Below are 27,447 nucleotides of genomic sequence, written 5' to 3' on the forward strand. Positions count from 1 at the left end.
TAACTGTTAGAACCCCAAAGCCCTCCAAGCTCCCCTTCCCATGCATAAGCAGCAACAAAGCAGCGATCCCCCTCCCCATCAGCAAAAAAAAGCAACAACACCTCCCACCAAGCACTCAAGTGTGCAACAAAGCATCAGTAAAGACAAAAACTTGCAGTATCTCAAAGACTACTTGTTCACCCAGTAATTTGATATACCACAGGTGCCCTCTCCCTCTTCCTCTCCCTTTCCCTCCCCCTCCCCCTCTCCCTAATAAGGGAAAAACAGGTGTCTCCATTTTGCAGTGAGAGGGGAGACATAACAAACAACTTGCTGATTTGTGATGTTAAAAGTCCGTTGTGTTGCTTTTCCTGAGCTCTGCGCCCAAAGAACTCGGGTCTCTGTGCACACAGCCAGAAGCCAGCTTGCTGCTTTTGATCTTCCGTCTCCCACGACACATCAATTTCCTGCCAAGGCAGCGACATCAAGTCCGCCCGCCTCCACAGCCACAAAATCCCAAAACTCCAAAGGCAAGCTAATCTTCATGGCCGCATCCTTGCTATTTCGAATAGTGGCCAGCCGTGAGACCCCGAGAGCCGGTCCCATTCCCACAAAGAACTGAAGTCAGCGTGTAACTCCAGGTCAGTGTCTTCAAAAGAACTCTGAAAAGGGAAAATAGAGATATTAATGATAGAAATAGAGCTGTTTCCGAAGATGTAAGCAAAGAAGTCACCATTAGCCACCATTGTCTCCTAATCTCCAACAGGTACCAGTAGCTCTTTCGACTGGGAGGAAACCAGAGCACTGAAGGGAACTCACACAGTCATGGGAAGAGTTTACAAACTCCTTACAGGCAGCGGTGGGAATTGAACCCGGGTTGCTGGAACTCTAAAGCATTGCACTAACCACTACACTGCCATGCCACCACTGGAGAGCTGGATCTAAAAGTGGACAGTAATGTTTTTTGTTTTTCTAAGATGCCATACAAAACACATTTGTAAATGTGGCAGTGTGCGTGCATGTCTCTCCCTAAGTATTACTTAGTAGAAATATCTTCTATCAGAGTGTGCCGAATCTCCGGATGTTCAGCCCTGGAGGGAAGTGAACACCAGATCATTTGACATACTTGCAGAGTTGAATAAATATTAGAAATATCAAGGAAATGGCAATAATATTCTACTTTAAAAGCAAAAGAAGATCGCTTTTGTTACAAACATGATATAAAATTTCAAACCATCATAATAAGACAGAAGTTTTCAAACATCTCCACCTTTTATAAACTGTCCACACTTCCTTTTTCTAGAAGGACTGGTACTTATTCATACATTGCCTGCAGCCAATCATTCAGCCATTCATCTTGGCCACATACCTGAGGACCATAATTTCTGATTGTAAAGGGTTTTGAAGCACTGACTACAATAAACACTTCCCTCTCATTTCAATCTTCTTGTCAGGCTGTTTTACTCTGCAGTGTATCTGAATCACTCATTTCCCTCCATGTTGTCTTCCCACATTTCGTTCAGTTCTGTTTCCCCTCCACCAATTTCTCTCCATGGCTATCTGGATGCTCATTTCAAGCTGTTTAGAACTAGGAAAGTGTAGTGATGTGGAGAAGTTTTACTGCTTGGCAATGACCTTGAGACCACAATCTCTATTCTTCTTGCGTCCTCATCCCCCCCTTGTTCATTTCTCAGTGCTCTCTCAGCACTCGCCTCACTCTGCAGGTTACTACATTTCCTGATTTTACTCTGCTCACTACTTTTTATTCCGCAGTGCTCTCTCATCACTCTTCTCACTGTAGTATATTCTCCTCCCTCAGTTCACCCTGTGGCATTATAACATTTTTCACTCCACTCTGTGTTGTCATCAATAATTTCACTCTGCAGTGTTTTCATTTCATTCTTTTTTCTCGGTATTTTGTTGTCTTTGTTCATTGCTTGTCATCAATTGCTTCTCTCCGCATCGTTTTTCCTTCATTCATTCTGTGACATATTTCCCTCACTTGCAAAGCCATTACTCACCTTGCCCTGTAGTGTGCACCCTTCCCTGGTTTCACCCTGCGGTAAATATAATCACTCATTCCATTTGAGAACACAATCTCTACAAATGTATCACTTGGCAGTAGATTCTCTTTCTTAGTTTTCTTTGCAGTGTTCTCTCTTTACGGTTCTCTCTCTGCAGCATAGGATTTTCACTCATTTCACTCCCAGCTTTCACTCTTCACCATCTCCTCATTCACTCATTCCCTTCTTCTGCGTGTCTGACCCACTACAATTTGCCATCTGCCAAAACCAGTCTGTGAGGTGGATGCCATTTCACTCATCTCACTCTCTTTATGTTAGTGACACAGCATGTCTTCTGGCCCAATTACAACCATGTGACCAATTAACCTAATAACCTGTACCGCTTTGGGATGTGTGAAGAAACCAGAGCACCCAAAGGAAACCCACGTGGTCACTTGGAGAATGTACAAGCTGCTTATAGACAGTGGAGGGAAATGAACCTCGATCACTGGCGCTGTAATAGTACTGCATTAACCACTACACAACCAGGCCGCCTGTCCTGCTACCTCTCACACATTATCCTTTACTCTGCAGAGAATTCCCTTTGTTCACTTAGCTCCCTTGTTTCACTCAATCTTTTATTTTTTCACTCTGGACTGTTCACTTGCTCCTCCCCTCAGTTTGCATCATACCACCTTCACCTTTTGACCTGGCAGCTTACCTCCCAACAAGTTTGGCTCTACAGTTTATTACCTTCAATCAGCTGAGCTAAGTACTCATGAAGAGGGGAAGACTGAAGCATAAGAGTTAATCTGTGATCATGAAACAAAAGTAATAAATATCTTCTAGTACTAGTTAATCTCTCAATGGTGGCAGATCCTGTGGGGTTAATGCTGTTACTAGATAAAACACAGTTCATGTTATGGTAAAGCTTTCAATGGAAGCAGAAGGACCTATCTTAGACTTGAAGACCCAATATGCAGTGGCTCTCCACAAGCACGAGTGACTTCCATCCATTGCAACTAGTGAGCTACTGTTAAAGCGACAGAGTGACAGAAATTGTGAGGCCATCGGGTTATCTTCCACGACAGGAAATTCTAGTCACTTTAAGCCTCTCAAGAATGGCTTGCCATATAAAACTTTCAGCAAGACTAAAGAAAATCTCTGCCTCAAGGAAAGTCCCATTATCTCAGAAAGATACCAGACCTTTGAACACCCTGAGTAAATGGGCATGGAGTTATCAAAACTAGCATCAACAATATCAGGATGTGCCTAAGGGATATGGCCATAAGGCCTTTTCTTAGACTGATCATCCAGGGTTAATGAAGTTAGGAATGAACTATTATCAGAGCACCTGTACTTGATTGGCTCAGTATGATCATTTCTACCTGACCGGGGTACTCATGGTGTGAATGATTCTTTAGCTCACAGTGTTTTCCCTTTATTTGTTGCATGCCGCAATGTTCTCTTGTGACTTGATTCACTTTGCAGAATATTCTTAAAACCCTTTTCCTTCCCCAGCATACAGTATTATCTTCAACTGCTTCACTCTGATGCGAGTTCTCATCAATTATTTCTGTCAGACCTAATTTCACATGGCTGGCTGAAATCTGCAGAATATTCTCTTCAAGCATTTTACCGGTTCAGTCTGTAGTTCCCACCTGAAGACCACCGTCATTCTGGTCCCTAAGAAAAACAAGGTAACATACCTTAATGACTATTACCCATCCTTCATCCACCATGATAAAGGGTTTTGAGAGGCATGTCTCTCAAACCCCGGCCTCCCAGACAACAATGACCCACTGCAATTTGCCTACCACCAAAACAGGTCTATAGTGAACACCATCTCCCTGGCCTTAAATTAATCTCTGGCATTTACATTGGACTATTGTTTAGTAACAACATCCTCACCTTCAATACTGTATGTCCAAGCAAACTCATTCACAACCTTTGATTCCTGGGAGTCAATGTCTTGTCTGCAACTGGGTTCTTGGTTTCCTGAACATGATTAAAGGTGAGCAGCAAAGTCTCCACCACAATTGTTTCCCAGATTGGTGCTCCACAAGGTTGAGTCTTCAGTCCCCTACTCTACTTGCTATACATTCATGACTGTGTGGCCACATCCTGTTCTAACTCAATCTACAAATTTGCAGTGGCCTGTATCTCAAGTAATGACGAGTCAAAATACAAGAAGAAGATAGAAAGATTAGTAAAGTGGTGTTATGACAACAATTTTTTCCTCAATGTCAGCAAATCAAAAGAGCAAGTTATTGACTTCAGGAAGAGGAGCAATGCACATGATTGTATCCACATCAATGGTGCTGAGGTTGAGGGGGCTTAGAGCTTCAAATTCCTAGGAATGAACATCAGCAAAAGCCTACCTTGGTCCAAACCACGTTCAAGAAAGCTCACCAATGCCTCTCTTTCCTCAGGAGGCTCAAGAAAATTGGCATGTTCCCATCGTAGTTATTTTATGATGCACCATGGAAATAGTCCTATCTGGATGCATCGTAGCCTGGTATGACACCTCTGCTCCACTTGTGACTACAAGAAAATGCCGAGAATTGTGGACACAGGTCAGCACATCACGGACACAAACCGCACCTTGGTATATAAGTGTAGAAGTCTATACTCACTGCCTCAGTAAAGCAGCCAGCATAATGAAAGTTCCCACATTCTCTCTTCTTTCCTTCTCATTGGATAGAAGATATAAAAACTTGAAAGCATGTACCACCAAGCTCAAGGACGGTTTCTACCCCACTATTATATGACTATTAAATGGTTCCATAGTACAACAAAATGGACTCTTACAATCCAACTTATTATGACCTTGCACCTTATTTTCTTGCTGCACTGCACTTTCTCTGTAGATGTTTCACTGTATTCTGCTTTGTTATTGATTTACATTATCCTACCTAAATGTACTGTGTAGTGAAATGATTTGTATGAATAGTATGCAAGACAAACTTTTCACTGTACCTCACTATATATGGCAATAGCGTCTGAGCCCTCAATTTACTCTCGTTTGCCAAGGGTGAACCGCCGTCGCCCTGACAACAGTGCAATCACTCCGGAGTGGATACGGTGTAAATCTCCCCCAGTACAAGCTCACAACATGAATATCAAACAATACACCAAAGGTGAGTAAATAATTACAACTTTATAATGATTTCTTAATGATGTTAGTAGAAACAGATAAAATAAAGGCACCAAATCAGCAAGCTTATCAGTTTGTGCACATAATATTTTAATATGTTGGAGCTCACACCTCCGGTTCCATCCACAACGACCTTCCTTAAAAGTTAACACCACAGTTAATGGTACTGAGAGCCCTACATAAACAATGCCAATTCAAATTCCATTTCACTCTGCGGTGTTTAAAGGCAAATCATTTCACTTAAAATCATAATTTCTAAACCTGTTTTGTTCTGTAGTCTGTTCTCTTCCCATCTTTACACACAGCGGTATTCTCTCATCACTCTTCTCATTCTACAGGGACATTTGTTTTTCTCTGCAGTTAAATCTCTTCAATATTTTCACTGAGGATGGAAATGTTATTGAAGCCTCTTTCTACATTATGCTTAGTTGCCCAACTAGAAGAGTCAGATCTGCAGAGCTTTTAACTAACATGATGGTCGTGGGATCTGTTAAGTCAATTTTTTTACCATTTATTATGCATTCAGCCCCTGTTTTAGCTTTTCCAAGCTAGCATCTCCTTGTTAGAGAGATCTGGTACTTCTTACAGCAAGCCCTTCTGATGGACCATTGTACCATGGTCCATCTGATTGATTGATTTAATGGTCGAGTTGGGGATATGCTATGCCAAGGAGCTATAGGGTAACATTTAGAGTGTATCTAATTTTTTTTTTGTCGACTGTTTTTGCTTAAACAATTCCTCTTTTTAAAACCTTTTTATTAATTTTAAACAAACATAAATGAAACATGAATACAGAGAGCTTGAGAGTACATAATTAATAGGTTATGGTATAAATACAAATAGATAATAATCCATATATAATAACCTCCCAAACTCATAGTAATTATGAAAAATGGAGTAAATAAGAAACTCCTCCCCAAAAAAGAAAAAAAAAACCTAACCAACATGGGCCATTGCATTATGTCAAATATACACAGTAGCATCAATAACTCCGTACCTCCATCCAAATAATTAAGGAGAATAAAAGTAAGTTTTAGGAAAAGTCAGTTTAGCTCATATGAAAATGTTGAATAAATGGTCTCCAAGTTTCTTCAAATTCAACTGAAGGATCAAAGACAGCACTTCTAATTTTTTCTAAACTCAAACAAGAAATAGTTTGAGAAAACCACTGAAATAAAGTTAGAGGATTAATTTCTTTCCAGTTCAATAGGATAGATCTTCTAGCCATTAATGTAACAAATGCAATCATCCACCGGGCTAAGGGGTATAAACAACTATTATCCACCATTGGTAAACCGAAAATTGCAGTAATAGGATGCGGTTGCAATTTGATATTCAGAACTGTTGAAATAATACCGAAAATATCTTTCCAACTATTTTGCAAGCCAAGGCACGACCAAAAGCAAATTCAGAATGACATCTGTCACAGGTTGGATTAACATAAGAATAAAATCGAGCAAGTTTATCCTTGGACATGTGAGCCCTATGTACAACCTTAAATTGTATTAGGGCATGTTTAGCACAAATAGAAGAAGAATTGACTAATTGTAAAATTTTCTCCCATTGCTCAGTGAGTATAAGACAAAAAAGTTCTTTTTCCCATTCCTTCTTAATTTTTTTCTGATACTCCTTAAACAATTTCTCAGAGTTTGCTCTAAAGAATTTGACTTCAATGGGATGATTCCATGAATAAAAATATAATAGGGTTATTTGTCAGGATAAAATTTGATAGGTCGTCTAATTATAGGCTTGCAATATCTCCAAAATCCTTTCCTATTCACTATTTAAAATATAATGCATTATTTGCAGAGATGCATAACAATAAGGAGGGGAATGACACTGATGAGGTAGCTCTCTCAGGAGTAAGACTATAAGCTGCAGAAACAGACTTAGGCCATTTGGCCCATTGAGTCTGCTCCACCAATTCATCATCATTTTCTCTCAGCCCCAATATCCTCCTGTATCCTTTCATGCCAAAACCAATCAAGAATCTATCAATTTCTGCCTTAAATTCCACAGATTCACCACTTTCTATCTAAAGAAATTCCTTTTCAGATTCAGTTTATTGTCATTTAGAAACCACAAATGCAATGCAGTTAAAAAATGAGACAACGTTCCTCCAGAATGATATCACAAAAGCATATGACAAAACAGACTACGCTAGAGAATCCACACAACGTTTGGCAATCCCCAATCCAGAGTTCGGAGAGGCTGTTGCGTATTAATATTGCGCTACCGTCTTAGCGTGTTCCAAATCCACCAGACAAAACAAGACCAAAAACTAAAACTACAAGACCTGCACAAAACCATGTAGTTACAACATACAGTTACAACAGTGCAAACAATAGCATAATTGATAAAAAAACAGACCATGGTCACAGTAAAAATAATCCAAAGATGTTAAAAGACTGTAAGTTTTCATCTCCATTCTAAAAGGACATCCCTCTATTCTGAGGCTGTGTCCTCTGGTCTTATGACTCCCCCATCATAGGAAACATCCTCTCCACATCCACTCCATTAAGGCCCTTCACCATTTGATAGGTTTCAATTAGGTCACTCCTCATTCTCCTGAATTCCAGTGAATACAGGCCCAGAGCCATTGAATGCTCTTCGTATGACAAACCGTTTAATCCTGGAACCACTTTCAAGAACTTCCTTTGAACCCTCCAGTTTCAGCACACCCTTTTTAAGATAAGGGGCCCTTATCTTGTTTTATAAGGTCTCAACATTACATCCTTGCTATTATATTCTAGTCCTTTTGAAATAAATGCTAACATTGCATTTGCCTTCCTCACCACAGACTCAACCTGCAAATTAACCTTTAAGGAATACTGCACAAGGACTCCCAAATCCCTTTACATCTCAGATTTTTGTATTTTCTCTCTATTTAGAAAATAGTCAACTCTTTGATTTCTTCTACCAAAGTGCATGACCATACACTTCCCGACACTACATTCCATCTGCTACTTTTTGCCCATTCTCTTCACCTGTCTAAGTCTTTCTGTAGCCTCCCTATTTCCTCAAAACTACCTGCCCCTCCACCTACCTTCATGTTGTTTGAAAACTCTAGCCAACCAACTCGCAAGGATACTGGACCCCCCTGGTTCAGGTGTAACCTGTCCCTTTTGTACAGGTCATACCTCCCCCAGAAGAGATCCCAATGATCCATAAATCTGAACTCTTGCCACCCCCACCAGCTTCTCAGCCACACATACACATGTCAAATCACCCTATTCTTATCCTCACTGGCACGTGGTACAGGCAGCAGTCCACAGATGACTACCCTTGAGGTCCTGTTTCTCTGCTTTCTACCTAGCTCATTAAAATCTCTCTTCAGGCCCTCTTCACCTTAAGACCATAAGGCCATAAGATATAGGAGCAGAAGTAGGCCATTTGGGCAATTGAATCTGCTTCACCATTTAATCATGGCTCATTCAATTCTTCCGTCATCCTCACTCCCCTGCCTTCTCCCCATATCCTTTGGTGTCCTGGCTAATCAAGAACTTATCTATCTCTGCCTTAAGTGCACCCAGTGACTTGGCCTCCACAGCCGCTCGTGGCAACAAATTCCACAGATTTACCACCCTCTGACTAAAGTAATTTCTCCGCATTTCTGTTCTAAATGGACGTCCTTCAATCCTGAAGACGTGCCCTCTTATAACCATATAAGCATATAACAATTACAGCACAGAAACAGGCCATCTTGTCCCTTCTTGTCCATGCCGAATGCTTACTCTCACCTAGTCTCATACTCAGCCCATAACCCTCCATTCCTTTCCTGTCCATATACCTATCCAATTTTACTTCAAATGACAATACCGAACCTGCCTCTACCACTTCTACTGGAAGCTCGTTCCACACAGCTACCACTCTCTGAGTAAAGAAGTTCTCCCTCGTGTTACCTCTAAACTTTTGCCCCTGAACTCTCAACTCATGTCCTCTTGTTTGAATCTCCCCTACTCTCAATGGAAAAAGCCTATCCATGTCAACTCTATCTATCCCCCTCATAATTTTAAATACTTCTATCAAGTCCCCCCCAATCTTCTATGCTTCAAAGAGTAAAGACCTAACTTGTTCCACCTTTCTCTGTAACTTAGGTTATCTAGTCCTAGATTCTCCTAGCATGGGAAATAATTTTGCTATATCTAATCCGTTCAGGCCTTCTAATATTCAGGCCATTTAACACCTTGTCTACCTATGTTATTGGTGCCAATATGCACCAAGACTTCTGGCTGCTCACTCTTGCCCTTGAGAAAGTCGTGGACATGATCTGAGACATCCCTGATCCTGGCACCAGGGAGGCAACATACCATCCAGGTGTCTCATCTCTGCTCCTCTGACTAAGGAATCCCTTACAACACTGGAGTCCTCTTCACCTCTCTGCTCCTCTAGGCCAAAGCACCAGAATCAGTGCCGGAGACCCAGTCACTCTGTCTGCCCGCAGTAGGCCGTCCCCCTCAATAGTATCTAAAGTTATATACCTATTATTGAGGGGAACAGTCACAGGTGTACACTGCACTGGCTGTGCACTTCCCCTCCTTCTCCTGACAGTCACACAGTTAACTGTCTCCTGCAAGCTAGGGGTAACTATCTCCCTGTAGCTCCTATCATCTCCTCATTCTCTCATTTGAGTCAAAGGTTATCAAGCTGCAGTTCCAGTGCCTTAATACGTTCTCTCAGGAGCTGCAGTTCAGTGCGCCTGGTGCAGATGTGCTTATCTGGGTGAGTGGAGGTCTCCAGGATTTCCCACATCCCACACACGGTACAAAGCACTGCCCCAGGAGCAAGACTAGCTCACTCACAAGAATGGGCGCCCAAAGGAATAAGCATGGATGCAATGTACCTCCTCCATTGTTGCTATAAAAGTACAAGCATCATTTGGATAAGGGAACAAAAAGTAACATTTGAAAATCTGTGGACAACCTCCTGTATTGGGAATATGGGCTGTGAGAATTATGCACGAAACCTTCAAGAGGATTTAAGTAAATTGAGAGAACAAAGAAAAACAGATGCAACACAACAGGGATAACTGAAATTATCAACTTTGGTAAAACAGAAAGGCAGAATATTATCACGTTTGTACAACACAGAATCTGCTGGAAGAACTAAGTGCATCAGTGGGAGAAAAGGAATTGTTGCTGTTTCGATTTTGTCCGGATTCCTTTAAGACGAGAAATTACTTTCTGGCTTTTATTGCAAGGGGTTTTGAGAACATGACTGAAGATGTATTTTTACATTTCTCCAAGATTTTAGTGAGACCCACTGCAAGAATATTCTGCACATTCTTGGTCCCCTTATTTAAGAAAGAACGTTATTGTCACAGAGACAATATAAGAGAAGTTTACAACATGGATAGTTGGGATGGTTGTCAAAGTTGAGTTTATTGTGATATGTTCAATATAAATAGGTGTACGCATAGGAGCATTGAGAAACTTACTTGCCATATCATAGACACATAGCATAACATAAAAAACATTAATTAAACATAAATTGTAGACAGTATTTACAAGAAAATACAATTTAGTATTTTAATCCAAAGCAGTTAATGTGGTCATAATATTGCTAACCTGTAGAAATTAGGGTTTGCCAGCTGGTTCAAGAACAGTGTGGTTGAAGGGAAGTAGCTGTTCTTGAACCTGGTGTTGTGGGACTTCAGGCTTTTTTACTTCCTGGCATGACCGAGATGGTGGGGATCCCTGATGACAGATGCTTCCTTCTTAGACTGTCATTTGAGCAGAAATTGAGTTGACTAAGCTTGTATTCAATAGAATTTAGAAATACAAGCAGGACCTTGCTGAAATGTGCAAAATTTTGAACAGGGCTCGATAGGCTGGATGTGGGGAGGATGTTTCCTCTGAGGTAGTGGGAGTCTCTAGGGTAAGAGATCACAATGAGACACTTAGGACTAGAATGAGAAAAGATTCATTAAGACTATAGTGACCCTGTGGAACTCTCTAGCAGATAAGGGTGGGGCCAAATCACTGAACATATTTATGAAGGAGGTATGTGATTTTCTGGACACAAAGGGCATCAAGGGAAATGGGGAGAGCTTGGGAATATTGATAATTCACATCAGCCACAGTTGCACTGAATGCCAAAGCAGGAGTAAAAAAGAGCAAAATGGCTTACCTGATTTTCTTTGTTTCTAGGTTTCTAAGTATATTGGGTAACTGTCTGCTGGGTCTCAAAGGGTAAAACAGCACATTGACTCCTGCCTGAGGAGTGACCTGGATCTGCTCCAATATACCTGCCTTCACAACAGGTCAACAGTAGATGCCATTTCATTGGCTCTTCAATCGGCTCTGGAACACCTGGACAATGAAGATGCATATGTCAAGATCTTCTCTGTAGAGCGCAGCACAGCACTCAACACTATCGTCCCCATGAAACTGATCACTAAGCTCCAAGACCTGGGCCTCAGTAACTTCCTGTGCAATTGCATGCTTGATTTCCTTATCTGCAAACCCCATTTAGTACAGATTGGCAACAACATCTCTCCATCAGCACAGGTGCATCACAGCAGACAGCTCAGCACCCTACTTGATATTTAGGACTGTGTGGTTAATTACAGCTCCAATGCCATACTTAAGTTAGCTGATGATACCACTGTCAGCTGAATCAAAGGTGGTGACAAATCGGCATGTAAGAGGGAGATTGAAAATCTGGTTGTGTGGTGCCATGAAAACAACCCCTCACTCAACTTCAGAAAACAAACCCAAAGAGCTTGTTATCGACTACAGGAGGAAGAAGCAGGAGATCTATGAGGGGATCAGAGGGGATTGGAGGTAGTGAGGATCAGTAGCTTTTAATTCCTTGTCAATAAATATCAGAATATCTGTCCTGGGATCAACACATAAATGCCATCACAAAGAAGGCATGACAGCATCTCTACTTTCTTAGAAGCTTGCATACAGTAGATTCGTTATGTCACCAAAATCTTTGACAGACTTTTATAGCTGCACAGTGGAGAATATCCTAACTGGTTGCATCATGGCCACCAGTGCTCAGGAATGAAAAAGGATACTAGAAGGTGGTGGACACAGCCCAGTCCATCATAGGTAAAACCCTCCCCACCATTGAATATACTTACATGGAGCACTGCCGCAAGAAAGCAGCATCCATCATGAAAGGCTCCACCGTCCAGGCCATGCCTCTTCTCACTTCTACCAATGGGCAGAAGGTACTGAAGCCTTAGCTTCCACACTATCAGGTTCAGGAATAATTATTACTCTACAAGCATCCTGAACCAGCATGTATAACTTCAATCAGCACTACTCTAAGCTGAATTTTACAACCTATTAACTCACTTTCAAAGACCTTTACAACTCATGTTCTCGATATTATTATTTTTTATTTGGGTGGCACAGTGAAGTAGCAGCTAGGGGCACCTTGGTGGTACAGAAGATAGGGCCAGCATAGTAGTGAGGCAGTTAGTCCAATGCTTTACAGTACAAGTGATGAACATTTGGGGTTCAATTTCTGTAATGAGTTTCTTACATTCATCCTGTGACTGCATGGATTTCTTCCCGGTGTTTCGCTTTTCCCCCCTCATTTCAAAGATGTACGGGTTACAATTAGTAAGCTCTGGGTATGCTATGATGGTGACAGAAGTATGACAACACTTGCAAGCTGACTCCTGCACTTCCTCAGACTGTAATGGCCGCTGATGCAAATGACACATTTTACTGCACGATCTATGTTTCAGCGTATGTGTGAAAAAATAAAGCTAATCTTTAAAAATCTTTATTTGCAGTTTATCTTCTTTTGTATATTGGTTGTTTGTCAGGCTTTGTCTGTTCATGTAAAGTATTTTGTAAATTCTATTTTTACTTCTCTTTTTCCTGTAAATGCCTGCAAAAATTGTATATGGTAACATATTTGGACTTCGATAATAAATTCGCTTTGAACTTTGAGAAGAGTCTGATAAATCATTTTTGGAAATCATGTTTTGAATGGGAAAGTTAGTTGTTGAGAAGCTGGAGAGAACTTAAGGCAAATAAAACTTAAGCAAAAGTAGAAGTGTTCCTTTGGGCTCCATAATATATTTTACATCAACCTTATTGTGCCCCCACCAGGCATTCATAAGGTTTTACTGTGGAAGGCTTCAAGGCTCACCATTGCACAGAAATAGAATGCTATTACCCTGAAAAAGTTATTAGATGATTTATCATCCAATTCCACCATCTGTTCATCTCAACTCCCCAGATCAGGTTAAATTTCCGAAGAGTGATAACTTCTGAGTTTAAAAATTAACTCTATTTAAACTAATCTCTCTTCGTTGCTGGAATGGAGCTTCTCTGTATTCCTGTTCTAAATAATGTGTGTTGGTCATTAACAGATACAGGACAAAAACAAACTCCTTTAAAGTTTAAGGTTAAATCAGTATAATTTTGATGGGTAACTTTTCAGGTCAGCTGCAAGGATATTTTATCAAGAAACAGATGTGCTGCTTTGTGTCAGTAGAGAAGTTTCAGGAAATTCATAGGTTTGAGGTTAAATGAATATTTGTGGTCTCGGTTTCGACACTATTTAGATTTACTGAAAGCAGTAAAATAACAAATGGAATAAATTTATGTTTTGAACCTGCATGGGCCAGCATTATGTCTTGAAAATCTGATGTTCTTTCAGCCACATTGAAATCTTCAAATATGACATTTTAGGGAGAGTTCTCTAGCAACCCAAAGAAGCATTTTCATGTCCAGAGAAATTGTGGGTTTGCACCATACAACATGCATAGAAGTTTGAACTGGGTGTTGAAACCTCTTCCCATATGTTTTGGGAGGGACTATTAAATGCACATTCCAAAGTTCTTTGTGAAGTTTTCGCTTAGATGATCAGTGATCAGTTGGTAGTCATCCGTTGTTCAAATGGGAAGATTGGTAATTGACAATTAAAGGTTTCCTCCAACATATTTTTGAGAAATTATAATGCACAATTCTAAGTTAGTGAAATCATCAGAAAAAAGTCAAATAAGAAAATTTGTGATTTAACAGTATTGCAATCAATATTGAACTGTTGTTGATAACAACTGATTTTATAAAACTCCAATTTAAAAAGGATGCATTAGGGAGTTTTTATATAATATATAATAATTTGGCATAATTTGAGTAGGATATGCAACATCTTTTGTCTTTGAATATATCATTTCTACCATTTGTAAGGAAAACATTGAAATATGAGTAACAAAACTATATGTTTATCTCTTGTAGAGTAAATATCTTACAGCTTTTTCTTACCTCACCCAAAAGCAGCTATGGTGACTTCTTTTTCATTGCCTCCCAGATCATAGAGATTAAATCTGTTGGAATCACACTGCCAGTAAACACGTGCACTTCAGCAGAGCACTTCCCTCTCTTGCCAATGTTTGTTTAAACTTGCTGCCCCAGCTTCTGTATTTTGGAAATCAAAAGCATTCTTCTCTGTTGTTGAAACCTACTGAGCCCAGTGGGATGGCCTCTAGTATTGCAGAGATTTAAAGATTTCTGCTTCATGGTAATCCAATAAGTGAAACAACTGCAAAGACTCTACAAAGGGTCCAGATAGAATAAAAGTGCAGTCTGGGCAAAGCAGTGAAATTTGCGTTACCTAGCGCAATGCTAATTAATTTTTCGAACTGCTTACTTGGATAAATGTTTTCTCTTATTAGTGAATCATTATAAGGTTTTGAAACTATAATCAATAACACAGGAAATTACTTAGGGAATTCAGAATCTATACATAATAGAACTATTACTTTTTTCATTCAGTGGGCTGATGCCTAAATATTTTTGAGAGAAAATTCAAAGTCAAAGTAAAAGTTAATCAAAATATTATTATTATCAAAGAATTTTAAAGAATTATTATTGAAGTAACATATGGTTATATGTTACCATATACTACTTGGAGATTCAGGTAGAATAAAGAAATGCGATAGAGTTCATGAAAAACTATATATGAACTAAGACTGACAAACAACTAATGTGTAAAGAATACAAATAGAAAAAATAATACTGATAACATGAGCTGTAGATTCACGGAATATGAATCTGTAGATTGTGGAATCAACTCAGAGTTGTGGTGAATGAGGTTATACACAATGGTTCAGGATCCTGATGGTTGTAGGGTTATAATTGTTCCTGAACCTGGTGGTGTGGGCCCTGTACGTCCTGCCTGATGGTGGTATCAAGAAGAGAGCATGGCTTGGATGGTGGAGTCCTTGATGATGGATGCTTCTTTCTTGTGGCAGCGCTCCATGTAAGTGAGGGCTTTGCCTTTGAGGGACTGGGCTGTACCGACCCCTCTAGGTAGACTTTTCCATTCTTCGATATTTATGTTTCTATACCAGGCTATAATGCAGTGTGCACCTCTCAAGATACTCTCCATTGTGTATCTCTCAAAATAAGGATGATGCTGGCAATATATGGCAACGTTTTGAGGGCAGCTCACAAAACTACTAAATGTTTTGAAAATTGTTCATTCTTTCTCTTTTCAAACATTAAGAAGGTCAGAAATAAATCAGACACATACTCCCTTAAGTATTGATTAGCTATATAGGCAGGTGTGCCTCCAGGTTTAATCCCAGAAATTTGATAGATTGCATGGGTGTTGAGAGGAAGTGTATTCTGACAAATTACAAGTCTTAATGTTGTGGAGTTGATAGGGGGAAAGTCGACCAGTAGCAAAACACTGCAGATGCTCGAATCCTGTTAGTTTTAACAGGATTTAGTCCTGCAGGCACACAGCAGCTCTGACATTCTCACCAAAGGAAGAAGCAGAGCTAATATTTCAGAATATTGACCCTTTATTGGAACTGGAGGAAGTTGAGAACAAAGCAGGTTTTCAATTGCAGAGAAGAGAGGGACAGAGGGAACAAAGGGAAAGATCATGATCAAAGTTCAAAGTAAACTTATTATCAAAGTTCTGATTGTTACCATATACAACCCTGAGATTCATTTCCTTGCAGTAGACACAACGAAACACCATGGAATCAATAAAAAAGCAGATACATCAACCAATGTGCAAAAGACAACAAACTGCAAATAGAAAATAAAATCCAAAATAATAATAATAAATAAGTAATGAATATTGCAAACATGAAATGAAGAGTCCTTGAAAGTGAGTCCATAGGTTATGGTAACAGTTCAGAGTTGGAATGAGTGAAGTCAACCCCTTTGGTTCAGGTGCCTGATGGTTGAGGGGTAATAACCTGGAAATATGAGTCCTGTGGTTCCTGATGTCAGCGGCAAGAAGAGAGCAAAGAGAGAGAACCAGGAGAGATTAAGTGACACAAATGTAGGTAACAAAGGGTGATAACTGTACATCTGAATGAGGTGTAAATAGGAGACCTGAATGGGTTTGTTTAGCAGGTAACAGCATAGGAGGGAGTATGCTTTCACATTTTATCAATATTCAAAGTTCCTTTTGGAAAATGCGAACAAGTTTGGGATTTACTGCAGTCAGTAAAACATTCCAGTATGAAGCTTGACTATCAAAGTTAGAATAATATTGATTCCTATGCTACCATACTTCAGGAAAGAAAATTACTTTGATTGTCTCCATTTTTTTCAGAAACAATTCTATCCATAACTATTACACATATTTTTGAAATCACTTGTTTGCTTGATACTGAATTGTTACTGAGAGATCCCTATCCCTCAGAGAGAATAGATCAGAATATTATAATAAATAGCTTAAAGTTTCTGGGCGACAACATCTCAGAAGATCTATCCTGGGCCTGGCACGTTGATGCAATCATGAAGAAGCAGCAGCTATAGTTCATTGGCTGTTTGTGGATTATTTTTATTTTGTAAGTTTCTACAGATGTACTATGGAGAGCTGGATGGATTACTACCTGATATGGAGAATCCAATGCACAGGATCGAAGGAGACAGCAGAGGACTGTAGACTCAGCTAGCTCCGTCATGGGCATAAGCTTCCCGAGCGTCAAGGATTTCTTGAAAACGTAGTGAATCAAGAAGGGGGCATCCATCATTAAGCAACATACACACTTCGAGGGTCTCAGCCTGGGGCTGTTCATCCTTCATAGATGATGCCTGACTAGCTGAGTTCCTCCAGCATTTTGTGTGTGTTGCTTAAGCTTTCCAGCATCTGCTGAAACTCTTCTGTCTATCATTAAGGACCCTCACCATCCAGGACATGCCCTCTTCTCATTACTACCTTCAGGGAGGACATACAGGAGTATGACAACACACACTCAACATTTTAGGAGCAGCTTCTTTCTGCAATCAGAACAGTCTTCTTTCTCAACAGCCATGAATGCATGAACATCACTTCACTATTCCTTTTTTGCACTATTTATTGAGTTGTTGTGACTTACAGTAATTAATTACGTCACACCTGTACTGCTGTCACAAATCACACATTTCTCAACATACATCAGTGATAATAAACCTGATTCTGATTCTGACCTACACTTAGGCTACATCCACACTAGACCAGATAATTTTGAAAATGCTGGTTTCGCGTCAAAACGATAGGCATCCACACTATGCATTTTTAAAAATATCTCCGTTCACATTGTAACGGAGATTTCAGTGAATCTCCTCCTACTGCGCATGTGCAGGACACATCTACAGAAAACAAGCGACACGTTTGGTGTTGAATCTCAGTGTGAAAGTGCACGTTTGTGTAGTTACAGACTAGAAAAACTTAAAACGACGGACAGCTGTTGGCTCTTGCACAGGAGAACTTAAAACTAAAAAAAAAACAAATACTGGAACGTATGGAGGCAACCGACAGGGAGTTCAGGGACAGTATGACCCTGCTGACGACGAACATTGAAAAACTGACCAACTCTGTTGCATTAATAAAGCAACTTGTTAAATGTATAAAACATGTCTGCATCAGTGTTATCTTGTATTTCCATACAATGTTACATTAGGCTGTTACACATTTATTGTCAGAGAAGTACTTACATAAATAGGTAAACCACCTTCATACAAGCAAGGACAGAAAACAGGCAAAGTGAGTATACTTATTTATTCAATAAATTATGGGTCAAAGTATTTGGTGAGTACATTTCTAACTCTTCTGGCTTCAGTCTCGTTGCCGTCTGTTCTGAAATTGTTAGGTTGCATTCAAGAAAACAATGAAATAACGTGCTGCGGTCTGTCAGCGTTTTCAGAAGTCTCTGGTTACCCCATCCACACAGCTCCAGCCAATACAGCGTTTTCAAAAAAACACACTTTTGGAGAGCTTTTCTGAAAAGCTCCGGTTTCGGGGGATGAAAACACCATCTTAGTGTGGACGGAGGATAAAAATGAAAAGAAGAAGCTTAGGTTACGGATTTATCTGGTGTAGTGTGGACGTAGCCTTAAACTTCCCTGGTTGACTCAAATTTATCTTCAGTACCTCAGCATTTTTATGGGAGGAAGATTATGTAGGAGTAGGTGAGAATGGTGAGAGACTAATCATGGAAACAACAGACAACCATGAATCATATACAATACATTGAATTCAAGACCTAATCGGTTTTTTGGCTTTCCAATATTTTAATGTGTATTTTAAACAAAGTTACTGTTTTTCAATAATGCCTTTTTGTGTCCAGCCAAATTGACCTATTCTACAAAACTCTCACAATGCTTAATGTAAGCTTGATAATTAACTCAGTAAAATTTGAATATGAATTAAAGACATTAATTAATAATCCATGAATTAATCTCAGGGTGGTATACTTCCTACATACTTTGATAATAAATGTACCTTGAATCTTTGAATCGAGATATGCCATTTATATTACAGAAAGACTGGGAGCTAATACAAAATTATGTTACAAAGTCTTGAAGCAAACATTAATCTTAACAATTATGTGGACATTTCTGAAAACTACAATTATCTCAATGATCAATTGTAATTAAAAGTTTTTCACAGAGGTGAGAATGCAATCCATAAGATGTCACTATAGATTTCGAATCAGAATCAGAATTGGTTTTAATATCACTGGCACATGTTGTGAAATTTGTTGTTTTGGGTTCATTGCCCATTCATAAATCCTATGGTAGTGGCGTTGGTGAACTAAACTTCTTTATCCTAATAACTGACAAATACAACAGGATTGAAAGGAGAGAACTTTTTTTTTCCAGAAGAGCTGGTTGGATTATTTTCCACTTTTGAAACTTATCCTACTTGGGGTACATCTAACATGCATACATCTTATAAGCAGCACTTAGAAAATGACATTTGAATACGTTATGTTTGACATTGAAATGACAATGAAAATAGCCAGGTTGTAATCTCCAGTTCATTCTTTCGGTGACGGATACTGGCTAAGGCTTAGAAATGGGACTGTTTGGCAGACAACAGCACAGGGGAAATAGTCTTGAAGTATTTCCAGTTTGTGTTCAATAATGTTGCAAATCTCTATTGATCTGTTATGCTGACAACTTGACTGATACCCATATATCACACATTGAAAGCATTAATTCTTACAGATGCACAAGAAATGCATATGTATCTTTACACTTTCTTTCTTTTTGACTTTTTTTGATATGTGACATGCAGATTCTCTTTGTATTATAAGTTACATATTTTTCTACTTCATATTCTGTTGCAAGATTTTTTACACATGTTTTAATGCAGGTAAGAAAAGTGTTTCAAAATTAATTAACACAACCATGTACAAGCACATAGTCAGAGACCAAAAGTTTATATGGACTTACAGTAATACACAGCTTCCCTTCTGACACACTGTTATGGTTAAGAAATTTTCAGTACCATCTTCAGTTTCAAACAGCTTGATCACAGCTTCTCTTCTCATCTGTAATTTTTATTATTCACTTTTATTTTGCTTAATTATTGTTACCTGGATCTATCAATCTATCTGCTTGTTTCAATTTGAATTTAATAGAGTTCCACTATCTTTTCAATCTAACATTTAGCAACAGAATTGCAATGCACATTAAAGAATTAATACATTTATTCTCATTTTATTTATAAACAGAAGGAGACACGTTAAGCAACTACAATGGATACATGTGATACTTAGAAATATCCTCTTAACGAGATAGCAGTCCTGTCAGCTCACTCTTAAATGAACTCTAAGAATAATGCATTCTCTCAATGTCCCATCATGGAATATATGGGAATTACATTAATCAAACTCTCATTTAAAATTCCAATGAAACGCTTCTTAGAAATTTACCACAAGCTCTAGACTATAATTAGAAGCCGGATTTATCTTCCATTTTCCTTTAATGTAGAATGCAGATGGAAATAAGCACAACATAATCGTGGTTCCACTTAAAAGATATTTGTCTATTTGTTTAGTTTGATAAAACTCACATCAATGAAGAACAAATTTATGAAAAAAATTATGACAAAATTACATAATATTTCAAGCATGTTAAGATATATATATATATATATATATATATGAAAAAAAATTCCATGACATGACACTAACAGCTTTGATCTGTACTGTTTGGTAGTTATTAGGTTGAGATAGAGTCAAGAAGTCAGAGCATCGTATATCAGGGCCACGCCACCATATTCATGCGACCATCAAGTACCCATCTATACTGATCCCATTTTTGAGCATTTTGCGCACAGCCGTCTACGTTTGATTCAAGTATTTGTTAGATGCTTCTTATACGTCGTGAGAGACCTGACTCTGCTACCTTCTTGGACAGTGCTTTCTACCGTACTCTGGGTAAAAAGATTCCTTCTCAGATCCTCTCTAGACCTTGTGCCCCTAACCTCAAATCCATGCAATGTAATGGAGAAAATTGCCTTCTTATCTATCCTATTTATTCCCCTCATAATTTTGTATATTTCTAGTCAGGTTTTGTATATTATAGTTTTGTATATTTCTACACAGACTCTTCCACTCCAAGGGTGACCTTCAAAGTTCAAAGTAAATTTATTATCATCATACAAATATGTCACCACATACCACCCGAGATTCATTTTCTTGCAGGCATTCACAGTTGAACAAAAATGTAGAATAGAATCAATGAAAAACTATGCACAAAAAAGAAAGACAAACAACTAATGTGCAAAAGAAGACAAATGGTGCAAGTACAAAATTAAATCAATAATAATAATTAAGTAAATAAATCATACTGAGAACATGAATTGTAGAGTCCTTCAAAGTTGTAGTTGTAGTTCTGGTTGAGGTGGTCATTCCTACAACTTTCGTAGCATGAATGTCAATTGCTTCTTCTCAGTCCATGTTTGAATGTTGTCAAAGACGTAGTGGCATGGAATGCTTCATCCACTGCAGGATCATAAAAGGAAATGAACATTCTGCAACTACCAGCAATTTTATGGGCACCATGATTTCATAGCTATTAGTGCAATGCTATTACACCTCAGGGCATCTGAGTTCAGAGTTCAGTTCTGGCTCTGTCTGTAAGAAGTTTTTATGTTCTTGTGACAGCGTGGGTTCCCTCCAGATGCTCTGGTTTCCTCCCACAGCCCAAAGACATACTGGTTAGTAGATTAACTGGTCATTGTAAATTGTCCTGCTATTAGATTAGGGTTAAGTAAGTGGGTTGCCGGGCAATGCCTCTTATTCAGCCAGAAGGCCCCATTCCACACAGCATGTCTAAATAAATAAAATCTTCTCTTCTGACCTTGTGAAAGAAAGAAGTTGGTAAAGCAGAAGAAGCTATTTGGACCCTGAGAAATTCAAGGTCAGCTGTGCAAGGCCAGGATAGATTTGTTGGACAATTGTCTGGAAATGGAATGGTTAAAAGCAAGGGATCATAACACTTCAGAAATCTCTTCAATCAGAAGTCCGTGCAATCTGGAATGCTGATATAGGGTGAAAAACAACAGCCAGTTTTCCATTTCTTTTGGGAAACATACATGTGTCGCCATTCGGTTACGACAAAATTACTTTTATAAAACACAGGCTTGGCAACAAGTGAAGTATTGTATTCTATTCTAGGCACTACAGTTTAGGAAAGATAAAAATGTTTCAAAAATGGTGCAGAAGAAATTTGATTCCAGTGATGAGAGACTTCAGCTATGTGACTGGTCTTGAGAACGGTTCTCCTTGGAACAGAAAAATCTGTGAAATTTGTGAAAAATGGGGGATATTAACAGAGTAGATAGACAGAAACTCTTCGTATTGGTGGAAGGGTCAAGAAACATGGATCATAGAATGAAAGGGACCAACAAAAGAACCAAACTGTAAAAAATTGATTTTTTTTGTGTAGCAAATGTTTAAGGCCTTGAAGATGCTGTTAGCAATAGCGGTGGCGGTAGGTGGTGTGTTCAGCCACTATCCCTCAGGAAATCCTCCAGGGAAGTTTCAGGCATGACTTAAGATGATATAACTTCTACCAGATGGTTGGAATTTGTTGTGGAATATATAGACATTTGGTTGTAGATGGATTTGGAAGGAGGAACATGGGGAGGAGACAAGAGGAGATCATGAGGACTGGAGTGGGTGGAGTGGAGAAAAGAAAAATCATGGAAAATGTAATTTTCTGTAACTTGCTTTTGCTGCTTTATGTTTCTGATTCATTCCAATTATGTTCTTCATTGAATTATTTTCTATGATTTTCTGGCTACAGCATTGCTTATAATCTGACCACAATGAAATCAAAATGTCTTGCATGGTCATTGAGCACTTCATGTTAGAGATGGTTGGATCATATTGTCTGTTTCTGATTTAACGCCCATACTCTTTTTATGTATTATTCTGATTTGTGAAATGGTTCTGGCATACCAAAAAGAAAAATTGATGATCAGTTGTTTTTGTTTTCAAAATTCAAGCGTGAATCAGGGAGCAGGTAATCAGGTTTTTGGATCTTTGGGAGCTTTTCTGGGTTAGAAGTGACTGGCGCAAGAGGGACGGTTGCAATAGAGAAGTACCGAGATGCTTGCAAGGGAATTTGTTTAAACTGCACAGGAAGATTTAAACTAGATTGTGGGGGGGGGGGGGGAAGGGGAGGAACTATGAGCAGGAGCAAGACAAGGGATAGAGGAATAGCCAGCATGAGCAAGTCTAGTATTAAGACAGTTTGGGACATAGTAAAGGCAGAAAAAGGAATACTCAGTTAAATTTCATTTAATTCGATGCTCAGAACAAGAATTCGTTCTGAGGATTGGGTGTTATACCTAGAATTGCTGAGAGAAGGCCTGGACTGTCAGCTAAATATTCCAGGATATAGATGCTACAGGTGTGGAGAGGTACAGGTAAGTGAGGAACGGTGTAGCCTTTTTGATAAGGAAGGATGCAACAGAAGTACTGAGAGATGACATTCTTGGTAGATCACTCAATAAGGGTAGAAATTAAAAATAAGAACAGGAGGGTCACTCTAATTGGGCTGCATTATAGCCCCTCCAATGGTCAGCAGAACCAACTAATTGAGGAGCAGATCTATAATGAAATTTCTCATAGTTTTAAGAATAATAAGGTTTTATTAATGGGTGAGTTTAATTTCCCCAAAATTGAGTGGGCCACCCAGATTGCGAATGGCCTACACTGGGTGGAATTTGTGAAATGTGTCCAGGAAAGTTTTGCTAGTCATTATATAGAGGAGCTCTACTTGAGGGGGTGTAAAACTGGATCTTCTCTTAGGGACTGATGCAGAACAAGTAACTGAAGTGGCAGTCAGAGAGCTCATTGGTTTTAGTGACCATAATTCTATTACATTTAAGTTAGTGGTAGAAAAGGAAATGTTAGATCCATAAGTTAGGATCCTAAATTGGAGGCAGGACTGATTTAGGGGAAATTAGGCAGGAAACAGCAGAAGTCAATTGGGTGAGCCTGGTTGAAAAGAATGGAATGAAGGACAATTGGGAGGATTTTAAAGATGTGATTCAAAATTAGTTCAGAGTTAGGAAGCAGAGGTTGGTGGTTGAAATTTCTTTCTTGGAATGGAGGACAGTGACATGTGCTGTGCCACAGGGGCCGGTAGTGGAACCCTTTTATTCATTACTTACATATGTAAACGATTTGGATGCTTAGAAGTTTAACTGCTCCAACCAACCCAATTGAAATCACACTCCCATTATCAGTCATTCCCTTAACTCCACTCTCCCGCCTTCTCTCTATAACCTTTAAGGCCCTGACTAATCATGAACCTATTAACCTCTGCTTTACATATATTCAATGACTTGGCACCCACTTCACACAGAACCGTCTCTTGGGTTTACAGAGAATGGTGTGAAAAACAAAAATCATCTTGGGAGCCGCAGCAATTCTTCAGGTGAAAACGCCTTGTTAATGAGAGGGGTCAGAGGAGAATGGTCAGGAAGGTAGCAGTCATTCAAAAACCACGCATTACAATGCACACAAATGCACATGCCTTGGTCATTACATTTATGGATCATAATTTATAGGGGGAATCTCCATCAGTTTAGGAAGTGGGCAAAGGGATTTCAACACAGTTAAGTGGGAAGTGATGCATTTTGGAAAGTCAGACCAGTGCACTATGAATTCTAGGAAGCTTGGGAGTGCAATGAAACAAAGGGACTTAGGGGTACAAATTTATAGTTCATTGAAAGCTGTGTCACAGGTAGACGGTGGTGAAAAAGGAGGGGAAAGGTTTAAAGTGATCTGAGGGGTAATCTTTTCACTCAGAGAATGGTGAGTATATTAAATGATAGGCCAGAGGAAGCGGTTGGGGCAAGTATAATAGTAGCATTTAAGAAATATTTGACTAGGTACATGGAGAGGAAGGGCTTAGAGAGGTCTTGGCCCAATGCAGGAACTTGGGACGAGGTGGGTGAGCACTGTGGTCAGCATAGACTTGTTGGGCTGAATGGTCTGTATCCATGCTGTATTGCTCTATGACATGATTCTAAAAACTTGTAACGCGGATTGACAGAGGTTATATTTTCTATAACATAAGCTGTGGAACATATAATTAAAGTAATTTTATTTGTTGATAGTTTCACATCATGTACCCATTTTCCCTGAACATGCTGAAATTGTTTCCTTTTACAGTCAATGAGTCATGGCGTCATAGAAAAGCACAGAAATAGACTCTTCGGCCCATCTGAGCCTAACCATTTAAATTTTTCATCTATTTAAGTTTTATTCCCGGAAAATATAAAATATTGTTCTTGTAAAATGCAAATAATGTGAATGTTTTATAATGTAGAGTCAGGAAGGAACGGCCATCTCCTCCCATTTCTATCCGCGAGTGATAGTCTCCAACGCTTTCTGCACGAATAGCGAGTTACAGAAATTTACAATCGAAGGAGAGTGAGCGGAGCGCGCTAGGACCAGAGGAAGTCCTTTACTGGTGAATTTCTCCAGTGGGGGTGGGGGTTAATTGAGTTACCGGTGGAGTTGGAGGAGGCGCTGTAGCCATCTTAAGGCAAAGATGATCTGAGTGAGGAACAGAGCAACCACCGACTTGCGAACTGCGCTCACTTACATATAAACAGGCACACAAGATCTATCTATCTATGTATGTAATAGACAAGCGCACAGAGCCAGGGTTACAGACAACAGCTGCATGAGGCAGAACCACAGCAGTTCACAAATCAACGGAGTACGTCAAAATCCAAAGGCATTGACTACCGCTAATCCAATTCTCTCTCCACCTGGTTTAATCATCAAAAAGCTTGATTCAATTGCGATAGAAAGGTTCACAAGCGGGAACGGATCCCCCGCCTGCGGTAGGGAGGGCGAGTTTGTTAAACGGGGATAGACTTAAGAAGACCCACGCTCTGAGGTTAACACGGAAAGTCAGCGTGAGGACTTGGAGTGAGATTTTTTGGTTTATTTTTTTTCCCTGGGAGGGTCAAAAATGGGTCGAACAGCGAAGTGGTGCCTGGATCCGGTCTTGTCTCTGGTTGTGCTTCTCGGGGTTGTAGTCCCCTTTTGCAGAACATTGATGTACACGAACCACTGGGCTGTGAGGATAAACGGCGGCGCCGAACAAGCGAATGCAATAGCAAGAAAATACGGATACAGAAACTTGGGACAGGTAAGGTGCATTCCGAGTCAATATTTATTACACGGACAGCTTGCACGGCTGCCTTCATTTTTAATAAACCCCTTAGTGGTGGGACCAACTGATGCCGATTTGCGATTCCCCCCCCCCCTTAATATCCAAAATTTCAGTGTAATTCCCTTTGAAACGGGCGACCTGTTCAACATTCATTCGGATGCGTTACTTGAACTGAAGAACTTTCTCAGTCGAACCCAGCAAACTGCTGAGAAGTAATAAACTTTGTCTGCTAGGAGGTTTTATTTAAATAATCGTTGGATTTATTGCATATGTGTTTAAAAGGAGAAAGTCTAAACTTTTACTATTTTTAAGATAATTTTTGGACTGCAGTTAAAGGATTACACCTGGTTTTGCAGCAAAACCAACTCCTTTGAGGCGGTACAGGTGTGTGTCTGGAAACGAGGGGTCGACCAGCGATGGCTGGACTCCGTACGGGGGTCAGGCGCCCCGAACCGTACCCGCCTCGGCTCAGCCCTGCCCGGACACGCCGATGGCTCTCTATTCTGTTCCCATTGGTAATCGCCCAGTTCCTAGAGTGGCGCGGAGGGAGTGGGTTACGCGAAGCTGCCTGGGGTGGAGTGAGGGGGTTTGTGATAACCGATCGGTCGTTAGCAACCTGTAATTTGTCCGGCCGGGTCCCATGCCCCCAGAGCGAGTCTCACGCAGCCGGGCCAGCGCTGGGTCTCCCTACCAGTTCGAGAGGCCAGCGGCAGGAAGATGCCGCTCGCTCATTAGTTTAGCCTTTAAAGGCTGCCTGTTTTTAAGTACTGTGTTTTAAATCTCGAGGTTAAAACATTCCGTTTCTTCTTAGCTATTGCGCTGCGGTAAGGTCCAGTGTAACCAACTCAGTAACCGACTGAGGGATTTGATTTCACTGATCTTTAATTGACAACGTTTCCCATTCACACACCTGCATTGTTTCAAACACTTCTACCGTCCCTTTGCAGTTTGTTTTGAGAACTCTTCAGTTACTAACCGCGTCGTTTGTTGCTTTGTGGAACTCCCTTGCTTTTCACATATAAGGGATTGAAATGTCTGGTTGTGATAAAAGCTGAAGTAATATCAACCAAATGCACGTTCGGTCTGAAAGTTTTTGAGAAGGGTCGGATGAACCCTGCCGTAAACAAGCAAAGGGGGAATAATAGGTTAGGGACAGTGAGCGGGAATAGTGTGAAGGACACTGTAACATCGTTAAAGTAGTGTACAAGCTTAAGTTTCAGTCATGGTTCCTTTGGGAGCAACCCAGGGCATTTTGCAGAGCAGATTCCTTCAGCCCGTTTACCCTTTACACCTATCACCTCCCAGCTTCTCACTTCATCCCCTCTCCCTCACCTGGCTTCACCTATCACCTGCTAGCTTGTACTCACTGCCACTCCCACCTTCTTATTCTAGC

The 27,447-nt window shown here is 39.9% G+C and overlaps 1 protein-coding gene and 2 long non-coding RNA genes across 5 annotated transcripts in view; 1 reads left to right on the forward strand and 2 right to left on the reverse strand.

The window, feature by feature from the left end:
• Positions 1-277: 277 nt before the first annotated feature.
• On the reverse strand, positions 278-14,511 carry LOC132394061 (uncharacterized). Its single transcript, XR_009512157.1, has 3 exons — positions 14,376-14,511; positions 11,269-11,450; positions 278-641 (listed from the first exon to the last, which is right to left on the reverse strand). It is a non-coding gene; the product is annotated as an uncharacterized LOC132394061 (long non-coding RNA).
• A 5,307-nt stretch (positions 14,512-19,818) lies between these two features.
• On the reverse strand, positions 19,819-26,803 carry LOC132394060 (uncharacterized). The gene is made up of 3 exons (XR_009512156.1): positions 26,671-26,803; positions 21,199-21,352; positions 19,819-19,894 (listed from the first exon to the last, which is right to left on the reverse strand). It is a non-coding gene; the product is annotated as an uncharacterized LOC132394060 (long non-coding RNA).
• The window catches only part of pcsk5b (proprotein convertase subtilisin/kexin type 5b), a 319,262-nt gene continuing 317,193 nt past the window's right edge, over positions 25,379-27,447 (forward strand). Inside the window, exon 1 of one of the 3 annotated variants that reach the window (XM_059969732.1) lies at positions 25,379-26,030. In XM_059969732.1, coding sequence (XP_059825715.1) covers positions 25,851-26,030 — 180 coding nt within the window. In that variant the 5' untranslated portion in view covers positions 25,379-25,850. The remainder of the gene's footprint in view (positions 26,031-27,447) is intronic. The other 2 variants (XM_059969734.1, XM_059969733.1) reach the window with 2 other exon arrangements.

Source organism: Hypanus sabinus, chromosome 5, assembly GCF_030144855.1.
Source record: "Hypanus sabinus isolate sHypSab1 chromosome 5, sHypSab1.hap1, whole genome shotgun sequence".
Lineage (NCBI taxonomy): Eukaryota > Metazoa > Chordata > Chondrichthyes > Myliobatiformes > Dasyatidae > Hypanus > Hypanus sabinus.